Consider the following 15,161-nt stretch of genomic DNA (forward strand, 5'->3'; position numbering starts at 1 on the left):
ACACAGACAGACACACACACACACACACACACAACTTCAACATAGACACTGTCCCATTTCTGTCATGTTGACACTACAGAACCCAGACAGTATAATGGTGGTATGAGGGACGCTGGCTTACCCATCTGCCGGTGTGATGAGACCCGTCTCATCAATCTCTCCCGGCTCCCTCTCTTCCTCGCTCTCCTCCTCTGAAGATGACTCTTCGGATTCACTCTCCAGCTCACCCCACTGTGTCTTGTCCACCTCCTCCTCCTCCTCAGCCTTGAATGAGACAAAGACAGTCAGAGAAAAACAAATTGAAGAACTTTTGTTCATTACATCACCAGAATTGAACATATCATAAAGTGATTTTAACAGCTCTATCAGATAACCTTTTAATTTGAATGGGAGATAGGCTACAGGTGACATACATTAAAGTAGCTTTCCTATAATGTCTGCATGTAAGCATTCTTTTTATAACATCTACATTAAATCCTCTTTCATCCATGAACAATTTGAGAAAATCTTATATGACTGGAACAGTCCGGCTAGTCATTGCAGCATTAAGGCAAGGGTAGTTGATGATGAGAAAAGATGTGGTAAATAATTCAGATTTCTTTTCAAATTATGCTCTTTTCAATCAACGGATATCTGAACTGACAACAACAAACCTTCTTAGAGCTGGTATGAGAGCTGTGCAAGAATTTTACGGGTTAACCCTAACAGGGCGGGGGGGGGGGGGGGGGGGGGGCAGAATCTGCCCCCCTTCGACGTTTCACGCTATAATTCTGTAACGCGAGAAGGCCTCGTCGCGAGGCTTCTTGACTTTGTTCAAGTCTCGCACAACTTTTGAGACCAAATTTGCAACGTCCGCGCATACTTTTTCAAAGCCACGCCCATTTTTGTAACGGCATGTCACCCCAAAACGGGCACAATTTTGTGATTTTGTGTACATTTCCTATGGAAAACAGTGCTCTGTCATGAAAGTCATATAAACCTGATAATTTTTAAAATTGATCACTTTAATTGATTAATTTTATGCTAATTATGGTAGAAAAGTGGTCAGTGACAATTTCCAAAAAAAACAAAGAAAAAAACAAATATCAAAAAAGAGAAATACATAAGAAATTCCAAAAACAATAAAATACATAAAAATTGAAATGACTTTTGGAATTTTTTATGATATACAATTGTTGAATAAGATAAAACAGATATACAAACCAAAAAGTAGACTCTCAATGCTTTTAATCAGGCTAAAATATGATCTTGGGCTTAATTTGCATAATTAATTAGTCAAAATAAGAAATGAATTGTTTCAAACAATTCGCCCCCCTCCAGTTTTAGCATAGCCAAAAAGCCCGGCCTGATTAGGGTTAAAGCAGGGAATCACTAATGAGACTTACAACACATGATGAGATAAAAGTCAAGTTTAAAAAGTTAAAAATCCTGAGTAATGCCAACAAAATATTCTGCACAATGCATGTCAAGTCTTACCTTTAAATCCTCTGTTGCTGTTCCAAAAACGTTTCCATACAGTGGCTTCCCATTCAGATCAACTGGTGGCTTGCCCCACCCTCCGGCATGGTATCCAAAGGAACAACCCTGGACAGTGGTAGATGGATGCAGTGATTACTTTTATGAAAGAATGGATATTTCTACTTCACATTTACATACTTATAAATCCTCATTCTTTTCTTTAAATGGAATTCCTTGTTCTTCATATCTATTTCTGTATCCTCTAACCATTGAATCTTACACAGAGCTGCTATGCCCATGACCTTGAGTGCCATCGATCATAAATATCTGCAGAGTGGCAAGTCAGACAGTCCAATATTGTCATCAACTTTGCACACACCAATCAATGGAAGACATATGAATCACATATGAATTCATGAATAAAAGTCACTCAAAAAGGGTGTATAAATGGGCATAAGGTGCACAATCTGTAAAGAAGTTCATATCTTTCATCTCATAATCATCAAAAGGGCTAATTGTTCAGCTTTGATGAAATTTCAATATAATGAAAGAAAACTGCCAAACTTGAGGATTTCATTATTAAACTGGAATCACCTGTACCAGGTACTCACACATGAGAAGCATATACACTGTCAGGCCTCTGAAAAAGGAAGCAACCTACTAAAACAAACCCTCCCAATTTCCTACACACTTAATCTGTATACTGTATTTCCAGCATACACCATATACCTGGTAAGAACAGATAAAAGAATTTCACCTCCAATTTGAAGAATAACTGTTTACTGAATGCACAAGTATGTGAGAAAGATTGTTCTTACCTCTGGAATGGGTGAGTTGAGTCCTGGGATCTTGAGGTGTGGGTACGATGGAGGAGGGCCATACCTCTGCATGGCAATCAGCCAGGGGGGAGGGTACTTGTCAGCATTCTGGTTGGAGCAAACATGGGTATGTTAAGAGTATAGTAAGAAAGAGAATGAAAGCTGAGGCAAAACAACAGGTGATTTAAGTGTAGGTAATTCACATTTATGTGACAAAGATCAATTCAAGCACATCTAGCTATGACCAATTCCCCTTCAAACTTTGAGGTAAATGAATGACTTCTTAGAAAGTTTGTAATAGTACCCGCCACGAAAAAGAAAAGAAAAAAAGTACATACAAAAAGCATATGTCACTTTTGTATCAAATGCACATCAGGGCCCCATTTCATAAAATATGTTAGGATAGCAACTCTTGCTGGAATAGCAACTTCCCATAGCAACAGCCAATCAGGAAGCTGGATTCTTGTCATTACCATGACAATTGGGCAATTCCACGTTACTCACGTTACACTTTTTAGGCGTCTCTGCATATTGTATTTGCCATATTTTTTATACTGGAAGGTTTGACATACTCTCTGTTGTATAATAGATGTACAAGTCCTTAGTCTACCATGCAATATTAATAGAATTTTAATAACCACATCCATATCGGAAATAAAGACAAAATACTTTCGTTACTCACGTTACATTTTTTGGGACGACATAAAAAGCCAACATGCCTTTATTCAAAAAGTGTCCTCATACTGGGCAGTATTTCAAACAACTGTTGTATGATTTATATAACTCATGTTGTGGTACTCAAATATAGGGGGTCAAAATTTTGAGAGCATTGGAAATATTTGACAGCAATAGCAAAATCGTCGTTACTCACGTTACACGTTACTCACGTTACATATTAGCTTATAATCACTACCACATAACTGACCATGAGAATTAGCTGGAAACTAATTGCTTTTGATGTATTCCACCTCTACAGATATTTTGTCCCTAAAATAAAACAATATTGGCACTCTTTCATACTTTTCCCACTATCATACGGTCATATATTCCACATACATTACTTTTCAGAATCCAAGTAACCACTATAAACCGAATGCAAGAAAATATAAAGTAGTAGATACTAGTTCATGCAGTGAATTGAAATATTCTCCTTCTATTCCCTTTCACAGAAACTTAAATGTTGTAGTTTTAATCATGAGTGACACACTTGATTTCATAAATTGTAAACTACTTTAGAAATAACATACAGTACATATGTCTACAAATTACATCCAGTTACCTTTACCAGTGTGGACTTTCCACTCTATGTCAGGGCTGCCAACTCTCGCGCAATTAGCATGAGACTCACGCAATTCATCAAATTTTAACTAACTCTGATAAAAGAATTCTCACACTTAACCCCCAAAACAGCATGCAAAAAAAAAACAGTAATGTCCCTAAAATTCCTGATTATCCAAACATGCAATATGCCCAATCCCAAACTTTCGAGATTTTCCCACAGGCAAACTTTCTCTATGATATGTGATGAAATCTTTACTAGAGTATGCACCAAATCCACCAGTTAGAATGCAAAATTGATGAAGTTCACTCCAGTGGAAAGGGGGGGAGGGGAGACAACCTCCTTCCACACCATCCCCAACCCCCTCCCCACCACTGTCACTTCGATTAGTTGCTTGCTTACTCACACTTCACTCCAAATTCTCACTCTAGTTTGGCAGCCCTGCTATGTACAGTCTATGTATACACTGATCTACCTCTTAACCCCAAAATATTCTTGTATCTTGTGGAATTGGTGAATTCTAACTTTGAGTAAGTTATTGTAGTTAAGCAATTGTCATTATTTTGGGTTGATAATTCCAGAGAATAATGTATAAAAAGCTGTAACACTGACAATTCTTGTAAATGTCTTAGACACACATGTATGTGTATTTACCAGCTGCCAGAAAATGATTATTGTTACCCCCTGCTCAAAAAAAAAAAAAAAAAAAAATGGCATTGTACAAAGAGACAATGCCAACTCTTGCTCAAAGTTACATCAGATATACAGATTTTTGTTAATCTATTATGCTTACAATTCATTTGTAAATTGCATCGAGATGCAACATTAATTCCCATTTGTCTTATGATTGCTCCACTAACCAATTACCAAAATTGTACAAATTACAACCTTAAGCATAAAAAAAAAAAGATCAAGCTGGCTCTAAAAGGGATTTAAAGTTATCCATAGCTGATATCTGAAAAGGTATAATGTAAGGCTTTTAACTTAACCAAAGAAAAATTATAATGTCCACGATTATTAGCCACATCTGGTTTGTCTCGTTTACCAATCAAGATTTTCTTTGGATAGCAAGTGTGTTTAGCCTATTAGATAACAACCAATTCAAGCAAGTTATTTACAAGACCATACTCTCTTTATGCTCCCTCAGCTTACTCAAGTCACACAAAAAATATTTGTTGTCATTTGTGTAGAAATATATTTGTATATCGTGATTTTTTTGTCGTTACTCACGTTACACACTTGTTACTCACGTTACATTGTTACTCACGTTACAATTTTTGAACCTCTGTCATTATAACACAACTGCATGTACACAACTCTTTCACCATTTTTCATATTAGGTAGAGGCAGTATGAAGAGAATTTCCATTGGCACATTTTAAATCCAAGGGAATATTAAGATATGAAACTATTTCAGTATTTTCGTTACTCATGTTACATTAGTTTTAGCAGTTTGGCAGTATGCATTCTACCAATTCATGGGAATACAGATCATTTTTTCCTCACTGACAACTAGTAACTGATACCCAATACATCATAAAAATCAACATATCAATTACATACCATTCTTTTATATTCTATGGAGTCAACTCAAACATTCAAGTACATTTTTAATGTAATTCTCAATGAAAATGTAATTTGACTTTAAAGTGTAATATCTGCCATTCTGGAGGTATATTATTGTAAAAAATGGCTGTTCCACATGCCCTGACGTATACTGAACAAAATAAAATAGGTGGTAAGTTTCAATGTTACAATTTATTTTTTCACCCCATGACACCAATCTCATGGAATTGCCCAATTGCTATTCCAGCAAAGAGTTGCTATCATATCAGTGTTTTATGAAATGGGACCTGAACTTGTCAGATCAATTCTCACAACGCTAAACTGCATGATAAAAAACAAACTAACATCAAAATGAGATATGCACGTAATCCGCGGTCAAGAAGTTTGTGATTTCTCATCTTTGAGATTATACACATTGCATGGGTGTCACAGTAGCCACTATTTTTGTGATTAATGAATATCAGTTGTCTCCTCAAAGTTCCCAAAAATACACCATCCTGCATGTCTACCATTTCAGGATTGTAGGGATGACATCTTACCGCTCCAGTGGGCATGCCCAGGGCTGTCTTGAGCTCATCTGTCAGTTCCCCTGGCTTCTTCTCCTTGAGTTTTGTCTCAAACTCTTTGCCCTCGTAGTACAGGTCACCATGGATGGTCATCTTTGGCTTGGTCTGCCACCTGGTGAAAATGTTTGATCAGTGGTCATTACTACTTTTTAATTCACAAGACCCATGCATGAATGTAAAGACAAAATAAATCACTGGCTACAACATTAGTGTGAAGACTGCAACTAATAACTCTGGATGATCCAGGCAGTGGTAGAACTCATTTCACAGTCAGTGGGTGGGGGCAGTAGCTGATAATTCTTAAATACTACCCTTTGCTATAAACAAGTTGATGACTGGGAAAATTCATACAGACCACACAGAATTGCCTGCACTTATGGAACAGATGTTTATACAATCTAATCAAAGAAAATCATGATAAGCATTAACATGAACAGCACTTTAAAATCATGCTGTAATGCTCATTGACATTATCATCTTAGAAGACGCAGAATGAGATCATTCGAATGATCAGGAAGAGTTATCATAAAAGCAAGAGCTTAATGATTATGTTGTTGATAGTCATGCATTTGCCGAACTTCACTTCTTTATACAACTTCAATTTCATATGCATACCATTGATACTCCTGGATATCTTATCTGCAGCATCTTTTCATCCACTACTCTTAATTGCTATAAAATTACAGAAGGGTGAGTATTTCCTATTTTGTAAAGTCCAAGAACACATTGTTTATTTATTTTTTTTCTGCTTCCTGCAAGCAAAAGCATACACACACACACATACACACACACACAACAATCCACAATGTAGGACATGTTACTGCAATCCTCTCAACAGTAGGGGTAAAGTAAGAACATTTCAAACAAATATATGAGTACAACTAGAAACATTGCAATACAGTGTGCTAGTTCGATATTCCAGTATAGAAACAGTACTACAGCAAATTCAACAGGTAGCATCAGCAGTGAAAACTGTATAATCCTCACCTGAAGAAGGCATCGTGGAGCTTCTGGTAGTCAATATCGATCTTGCCCATCTTGGGCCGAACCTTCTGCCGCATCTTAGTCTTCATGGTCTGCTGCTCCTCCTGTCCAGCCAAACAGATAATCAAACATCACAGTGGTACAAAGGCATCTCATACCCAGGACAGTGCTCACAGCCCTTATATCATCTTGAGTTTTCAATAATTCTCTTCAATTTCTAAAGACTTGTGAAGAATGTTTTTAAAAAATGCAAAAATTCACAATGGTATTTTATCAGTGAATGGTTCTACTCTACACAATGGTATGTACATGTGAACTTCAAGACTACTGCACCTGATTCATAGTAAGGCTTAACTTCCTTCAAAATCTTCACAGCAAGATTTAAAACTACACATGATCCATTGTAACTTCCTCTTGAAGAACTGAATCATCACATCAAAACTTTACAGTCAGTCCGCAGCACCCGATAATTCGCTCGTATTTATTCAACTCGTATGCAAGCCCGCTCTAGGCTTGCATACGTAATGAGCTGCGTAAGGGGGTTTTGTCCTTGGGCTTTTGGCAACAAAAATACACCTTATGTTCACAAATTTGGTATCAACTTCTAGGAAAATATGTAAACTATCGTCACATGTTACTCAAATTATTGTAAGTGAAAAATATCATAGCGTAATTTGAGCTTGAAAAATGATGAAAAAAGTAATTCGTGCAGTACACGTTCAAGACGTCAAAAAAATATCAAATTCACCTTGCGTCTCAATGAAAATGCTTTATTTGGTAGTCCATCTCCTAATCTTTGTATCCATGTAAATATCTTGACAATTTGTTGCTTAATCCGGTCAGGAACCAGTAAAATATACATCGATACCAGTGTTGATCAGCTTGAAACCGTGCAATCTCAAGAGTGAGCTCTCTCATTGGACAGCGCTTGCATTCAGCGCTTGCATTACGTCATTACGCTGCTACATGACGGTTTCATGCCACTTGCGGTTTCTTGGCACGCATGTAGTTCAAGCGCTGAATGCAAGCACTGTCCAATGAGAGAGCTCTTTCGCGCCACTGTACACTTTGTGTGGAGCATACTTCCGGCTTAGGAGTGAATTTTACAGACATTTCAAAACGGAACTAGAAATGTCGCTTTGGCGACTGGTATGCCTCCGCCATAATGCATGATTTTCCCAATAGGTCTAGATAGTACATGTGGACAATGTGTGATTACATTTTCACAAAATTGGCAAAATATTGAAATGACAAGTTTGTCACAAATGTGTTGAATGTTCACCTTCCTTGACCTAGGTTTAATTGGATGAATAGGAGAGCATGTATCCAGGGATTTAAGGACTTTAACTCGACTTTGACCCATTCATACATTTAGGCATTGAGTAATTTTCAAGGTACAGGTGTGGAGAAAAAGTGCAATTTCTGAATTGAATAGTAAATTGTTACCATTTTCATCTGGCCCTTGACCCTAAAATTCATAAGATAATCACTTTCAGGTAGAACATGCATAATATATGTACTAAGTTTCAAGATAACTTGAGCCACTTCAAGATATGGAGGAAAAAGTTAGTTCAGCACTTTCACTTGATCTTTGACCTTTTGACCTTTGAGGCAAAAAAAGAAGAAAAAAAAAAAACTTTCCAGAGAATTTCTATTAGGTTACACATGCATATACCAAGTGTAAAAAAATAATAACCCTGCTGGCATTGCATAAATATGAGGGAAATAGTAAAATTTTGAAGTGTTGCACTTGACCTTTGATCCCTGACCTTTGACCCCGTGAACCCTACATTCTCTAGATAATCACTTCCAGTCAGTACATGTATATACTATGTTCCATGAAGATAACTTGAACAATTTTCCAAGGCACGGAGAAAAAAAAGAAGTTTTGATATTTTTACTTGACCTTTTGACCTTTGACCTTTGACCTCATGACCCAAACTTTCACCAGAGAATCTTAATTGGGTAATACATGTATACACTAAGTTTCAAGAAAATATCTTCAGGCATTCAATAGATATGGCGAAAATAGTGAAATTTCATGTATTTGACCCTGACCTTTTGACCTTTGACCTTTGACTTCATGATGCAAACTTTCACCAGAGAATCTTAATTGGGTAATACATGTATACACTAAGTTTCAAGAAAATATCTTCAGGCATTCAATAGATATGGTGGAAATAGTGAAATTTTATGTATTTGACCTTGACCTTTTGACCTTTGACCTTGAGCATGTGCACCCAAAAGTTGATAGGCACAACTTCACCCCCTAATACACATACATGCCAAGTTTCATTAGGATACCTCAACAGGTTTTGATAGTTACCTTGTCCACAAAATTCATTACGGACGGACGGACGGACGGACGGAAGGACGGACGGACGGACGGACGGACGGACAACCCGAAAACATAATGCCTCCGGCACCACTTCGTGGCGGAGGCATAAAAACTAGTATAAATCATGCTTGCGTCTCCTTGACTCCAAAATATGATGAGCATCTAAGTTTCCTCTCTACGAAAAAGCCAAAATCAGAAACAACAGTTTCTTAATCCGGTCAGGAACCAAAAAAGAACTTTAGACGACAAAATCTTCCGTGAAAAGCAGGTAAAATTTACGCAAATTCAACTGATTATATAGTCATGATAAGATGCGATGTTATATGCAAATTTAGTATCAAAATAAAGATCAAAGTCTGGAGAACAATTTACCATGACTTGTAGCCATGACGAATGTATGTACAAGTCGCTACACTGTGAAAACCATAGCCCTATCAAAGTCTCGCAAAATCTCGCACGATGAGACACCTTTCGAACGCAAAGATCGTCAACGAGAGTGCTGAATAAATCTTGCCGGATCGGCTCATTAGCATACGTGCTGCGGACTGACTGTTTAACATGCTAGCTAGCTATTATAGCTTTCTTTCATACCCACGGACTGGGGGGAAAACAGCTGCATGGGTTACCTCCTGATATGTTACACATGGACTATAAATGTATGAAAATTCAAGGTTGAGAAAATCAAAGTTACCTTTTCTTGCAGCGCCTGTCTCATCTCCATGATGCCTGTTCTCTGGATGAACTCTGGCAGCTCAAATGGTGGTTTAATGATGCCCCTTTTACCCTGCAGGTACTTGCGCTTGAAGCACCAGTGGCGTGGAACTGGTACGGTGTTCCTGTAAGCCTGCAATATGAGAATCACACATAACAAAGAGATTAAAGCTGTTTTAGCTTTCTCTGTTGAGTGGGGATAACAAAATGACATCTATTTTTTTCCTCTCTCTTCTTCCTCCAAGTATGAGCTGAAGCATCTCAAAGCCTCATGGTAAAATTTACCCCCTGCAAGGTAAATACACTTGAGCATCAAAGCTCTTTTCCACCATTCACTCTCTTTTGTAAAATAGCAAAAGTTTGAAATCCTTCCCTCGGCATCCAAATGCGATGTACAAAAAGAATTAAATCCATGGTCAATGAGAGTATTATCCAAATAGCTGAAGTCTAATACACAATCTCAAGGAAAGAAATCATAGCATGCACTGCATAAGTCTCTGCCATCCAATATTTCACAAACCATCAACTCCAAAATGCTGCTTCAAGCAGTGTTATTTTTAACACAAGTACGGAGTACATGAAATCAGCTGACACTATCACCGACTCAAATATACTCTTGGATGGAGACTAATGTGACATAACCACAGTTGTAAAATGATTACAAAAAAGAGAGTGAAAATGACAAAACACAAACACACTTACACACAGATACTGAGTACTCTTGCATAAAAATGTGACACTACGCAGTGCTGAAATTCAAGGGGCAAGGATACATAAGCAGGATTAGATGGGGAGACTAATGGTGACAACATACCTTGAGGTACACTAGGAGCTTTGGGTCACGAGCCGTCACATCGTGCATCTCAACAACATCCGGCCTGATGACCAGCTGCTTCAGTTCAGCCACGCTGAGACGGTTCAACTTACGAAGCTTCTTCTTGGAGATCTTTGGCTTACCCTCATTGTCCTCATCCTGGGGCAAGAAAAATAAAAATTCAATGATTTTAAAGTGAGTTTTAAACTGGAAATCCTCAAATAGGTGGTAAGATTTTTTTGTTTTAATGTCATCATGATGTAATGCACTGTTTATAACTTGTGCTAGCCAACCAGTCAACAAACCAATGGCTGATGATACCGCAGTGTGTTAGCTGAAATGGAAAACTAGCCTGGTTCACTGGTGAGAATGACCTATGAGACTGCTGCAAATGAGCTAAAAGGTGTCATTAACTTTATTTCTCCATACTGTCAAACCATTCAAGGTATACACTGACCAGATGACCCCAATCAGAAGCAAAGAGTACATCAGTGTGAGGGCCTTTTGAGATCTGAAACTTCAATTACTGTTCATGGCTGGGAGAAGACTAACCCACACACCACTCCTAACCCACACACCTGCATAATTTGATGATTGAACTAGAAATGTCGCTATGGCGACTGATGCCTCCGCCATAATGCATGATTCTCCCAATAGGTGTATGGTACAATGTCTTCACAATGTGTTATGACAGTTTCACAAAACTAACAGAATATTGAAATGACAGGTTTGTCAGAAATATCTTGAATGTTCACTTTCCTTGAACTAGATTTGCTATAATTGTCTAAGAGTGCAGGTACCTGTATTTGGGGAATTGAGAATTTTTACTTGACTTCTGACCTACCCTTTTATAAGTTTATGCATTGAGTAATTTTCAAGGTATGAAGAAAGAGTGTAATCACAGTATAATATATATATATATATATATTTGCATTTAAACCTGACCTTTGACCTTTGACCTTCTGGCTGGAAATTTCTCAGAGAATCTCCATCAGGGAATACATGTATATATCAAGTTTTAGTTTTAAAAATAATAATGTAAGCATTGCATATACTAGTATATGAGGGAAATAGTAAAATTTTGAGGAGTGGACCTTGACCTTTGACCCCCTGACTAGTGACCCATGACCCCTACATTCCCTAGAAAATCCCTGCCAGTCAGTACATGTGTATGTACCAAGTTCCATGAAGATACATTGAACCATTTGCAAGAAAAGTGAAATTGTAACATATTCACCTAACCTTTGACCTTTTGACCTTTGACCTTATGACATGAAACTCTCTCTGGAGAATCTTTATGCAGTAGTACATGTCTACACTAAGTTTCAAGATAATACCTTTGGGCATTGCATGGATATGGGGGAAATAGCAACGTTTTTAGCATTTGACCTTGACCTTATGACCTTTGACCTCTTGCCAATGTCACTAAAATCTTCTCAACTAATTGCCCCATCATACATCATCCTTGGACCAAGTTTGGTGAAAGCTGCTTCATCCAGTTTTGAGTTATCACGTAAACAGATAAATTTTAGGATTTGACCTTGATCTTTGACCTTTGACCTCTGTCCAATTTCACTCAAAAACTAATCAAGTAATTGTCCCATCATACATCATCCTCAGACAAATTTTGGTGAAATTTGCTGAATCCAGTCTTGAGTTATCGCGTAAACAGATACAATTTAATGATTTGACCTTGACCTTTGACCTTTGGCCGATTTCACCCAAAATCTAATCAATTAATTGCCCCATCATACTTTATACTTGGACCAAGTTTGGTAAAATTCCAGTCAATATTACTCAAGTTATCGCGTAAACGAATGCGGACGGACGTACGTACAGACGTACGGACGTACGGACAGACGGACAACCCGAAAACATAATGCCTCCGGCACCACTTCGTGGCGGAGGCATAAAAATTCAGTTAGTCACTTCCATCAATATCATTATTTGATACGCCTATTGGCTTTCAGTGTAAAACATATATGCATGAGCTCTTTCAAGCAGCACTCTGCTGACCGGTTGTGATTTTTGCTACAAAATGCTGCCAGCAAATTTGTGTAATTAAAAGATATTCGGACAGATATCCGAGAGCCCTCTCACTTGTGCCTCTACTACCGTAAAAATGGAAACTTTTGCAGTGTTGAAATTTTTGTGCATTTTGCGCAACCAGAAAATAGGGCAAAAAATAAAGCACACAAATATTTTTGCTTGCCATACGTTCCAGTAGTCAATGTCTTGAATCCGCAGAATTAAAAACAAGCGCAACTGTTCACCCCACCAAGCGCGAAAAATTATCCACTTTTACAGTAGTCTCATGGAGCAATATATTAACATGCACCTTTTAATCACAGAAATCACAATCATTGCATAGGGATGACGCTTGACTTGGGACTATGTCAATACAAGACTGAGGACCAGACTTACCATATCACTGTCTTCAGAGTTGGAAGCATCCTCCTTCTTCTCCTTCTCCTTCTCCTTCTCAGCTGCCTTTTTCTCCTCCTCCTTCTCCTTGTCCTTTGGCTCTGGCTTCAACGGTTCCGACAGCTTCATAGAGAAAAACAAAAAGACAGTCAGCTCTGGATTCTGCAGCTTCATCTGTCTTACTTCTGAGTCTTACTATGACACCGCAGTTCATCCCCATCAAATGTGTTAATTCTTCCGCCACAGCAAATGCACAAAATCATTTCATAGAGTAGAGACGGATGATACTCAACATTCACATATGGCTGGCAGAAGGCGGTTAGTAAACAGAGCAACTACAACCTCATGCCCTTTAGCTATCATGCAATAAAGTATGGAAAGTCTTGATGATACCAACAAAAGACTTCCCAGCTGACAAATGCAGTTGAATGATAATGTAAAACTGACTTGCATGGATAAATAATTCATTTCCTTTTTTAATTCAAAGCACATTTGGCAGCACGTATTACTATATAACTCTAAACGTGTCAACAGCAGTAGTGTCATGAACAGATGGGGATAGCTGATACTAACCTGAAATGCTTGGAATATCCTCTGGAAGTGTCTGAACGCCGGATCGCTTATCTCCACCTTCTCTGCCACATACTCCACCTCCACTTTCTCCTCATTCTTCTTGCCCTTCAGTTCTTCCTTGAGTTCCCTCTCCTTCTGCTCCTCCTCCTCAGCCAACTTCTCTTGCTCTGCCCGCTTCGCTGCTTTCCTCTTCTTCTTCTTGAGCTTCCTTCGTTGGTTCTTGCTCTTCACATGGTACAAGGCAAGGAGAAGCAAAACAATCGTTTCTTGAAAATCGATGACATATTAATATATAAATATGCATACATGCAAAATCAATGTCCTCTTCATAAACACAAGCAACAACAACAAAAAAAAATCATTGAAATATTGGCTTTATAACAAAATTAAGGATAAAATGAAAGAATTTCAGTGAAATGACACCATTAGCATTGAGGACAAGTTTTCTCACCATCTTTTGCTTGTTTGCTTGAGATTTCTTAGCATCCTCCCTCTGTCCCTCTTCATTCTCCTCTTCATCATCCTCTTCTTCCTCCTCTTCATTGTCTGCATCCCTGTCAGGGAGGTCGTACTCTCCCTGGGGTGGGAAGAAGTCCGTTTTCACAGCTTCCCCTGGAAGAAGTACAAAACACGTGGGTGACTTTGAAGCATGGAGTGTGATGAATGACGAGCAAACACAAGAAACATATTAAGAAGCTCTATTGAAGGCTACTATTATCATTAGTATTTTCAGTATTTTAATCATGACACTAACCACATAACTTGATGTGCTCATACGACTCAGCATGCCAGTTAAGGTTGAAAGGTTTGTTTGGGTTTTTTTTTTTTTTAATAATGTTAACTACAATTTGCTGTTAAACTGCCACTGACTGTACAATCAAAAGTGTTAGAGACATTAGGAATCATATTTCTCTGTTACAACTGAGCTGTGGTTAATGTTCACTAAATTTTTAGTCAGGAGTCACCTCATAAACTGCCTTATTTTTGAATTTGGCCCTGAACAATGACCACAGAAAGGAGTAAGATGAAGCCATACATCACTTCAATACACTGCTGTCTAATTTTTGCCTCCCCATTCACCACTGCAATCAGCCATGCATTTTTCAAATACATACAAGTTACCAAGTTTCCATTTCATCTTTCACTGTCAGTAAATCTATCCCCAAGTCAAGCAAGTCAATTGCCACCTTATCGCACAAATTTCAGACTTATGATCAACCAGGTGACCTTGACTTTCAACATCACAACCAAAAAGCATAATCACACAATCTTCGAATGGGCACAGGAAGACCATGGCCAGCAGCTTAAATGTAAACTAAATCTTTTATACATCTGTGAATTCTGAAGGATCCACTTCATACCTTCATCTTCCTCCGCACCAATCTGCTGAGCTCTCTTGTCCTTGAAAGCGAGGACTTTTTCCAGTGCCTGAGGTAGCTTGATATCTTTCATATCCATGTCATCTGAAAAAAAAAAATAGTGATAAGTCAGAACATGGTATGATTTCACACACACAAGATGTCAAGTGTGTAACAATAATGCAATCATTCACAATATATTTGCCAATGGCAATGTCCAAACATACCTCACAAACTGTCAGACTTTATCACATTCTCCCTAACTTTGATCAC

At 38.1% G+C, this 15,161-nt stretch overlaps 1 protein-coding gene across 2 annotated transcripts in view; it reads right to left on the reverse strand.

The window, feature by feature from the left end:
• LOC140234732 (uncharacterized) overlaps nt 1-15,161 on the reverse strand; it is a 31,663-nt gene that overhangs the window by 4,969 nt on the left and 11,533 nt on the right. For both annotated transcript variants that reach the window (XM_072314779.1, XM_072314771.1), the window contains exons 6-16: nt 14,892-14,993; nt 13,982-14,142; nt 13,531-13,755; nt 12,958-13,080; nt 10,534-10,692; nt 9,700-9,852; nt 6,674-6,774; nt 5,660-5,798; nt 2,277-2,384; nt 1,477-1,584; nt 122-264 (exon numbers count right to left, since the gene is read on the reverse strand). In XM_072314779.1, the coding sequence (XP_072170880.1) occupies nt 122-264; nt 1,477-1,584; nt 2,277-2,384; nt 5,660-5,798; nt 6,674-6,774; nt 9,700-9,852; nt 10,534-10,692; nt 12,958-13,080; nt 13,531-13,755; nt 13,982-14,142; nt 14,892-14,993 (1,522 nt within the window). The remainder of the gene's footprint in view (nt 1-121; nt 265-1,476; nt 1,585-2,276; nt 2,385-5,659; nt 5,799-6,673; nt 6,775-9,699; nt 9,853-10,533; nt 10,693-12,957; nt 13,081-13,530; nt 13,756-13,981; nt 14,143-14,891; nt 14,994-15,161) is intronic.

Source organism: Diadema setosum, chromosome 1, assembly GCF_964275005.1.
Source record: "Diadema setosum chromosome 1, eeDiaSeto1, whole genome shotgun sequence".
In the NCBI taxonomy this organism is placed as follows: Eukaryota; Metazoa; Echinodermata; class Echinoidea; order Diadematoida; family Diadematidae; genus Diadema; species Diadema setosum.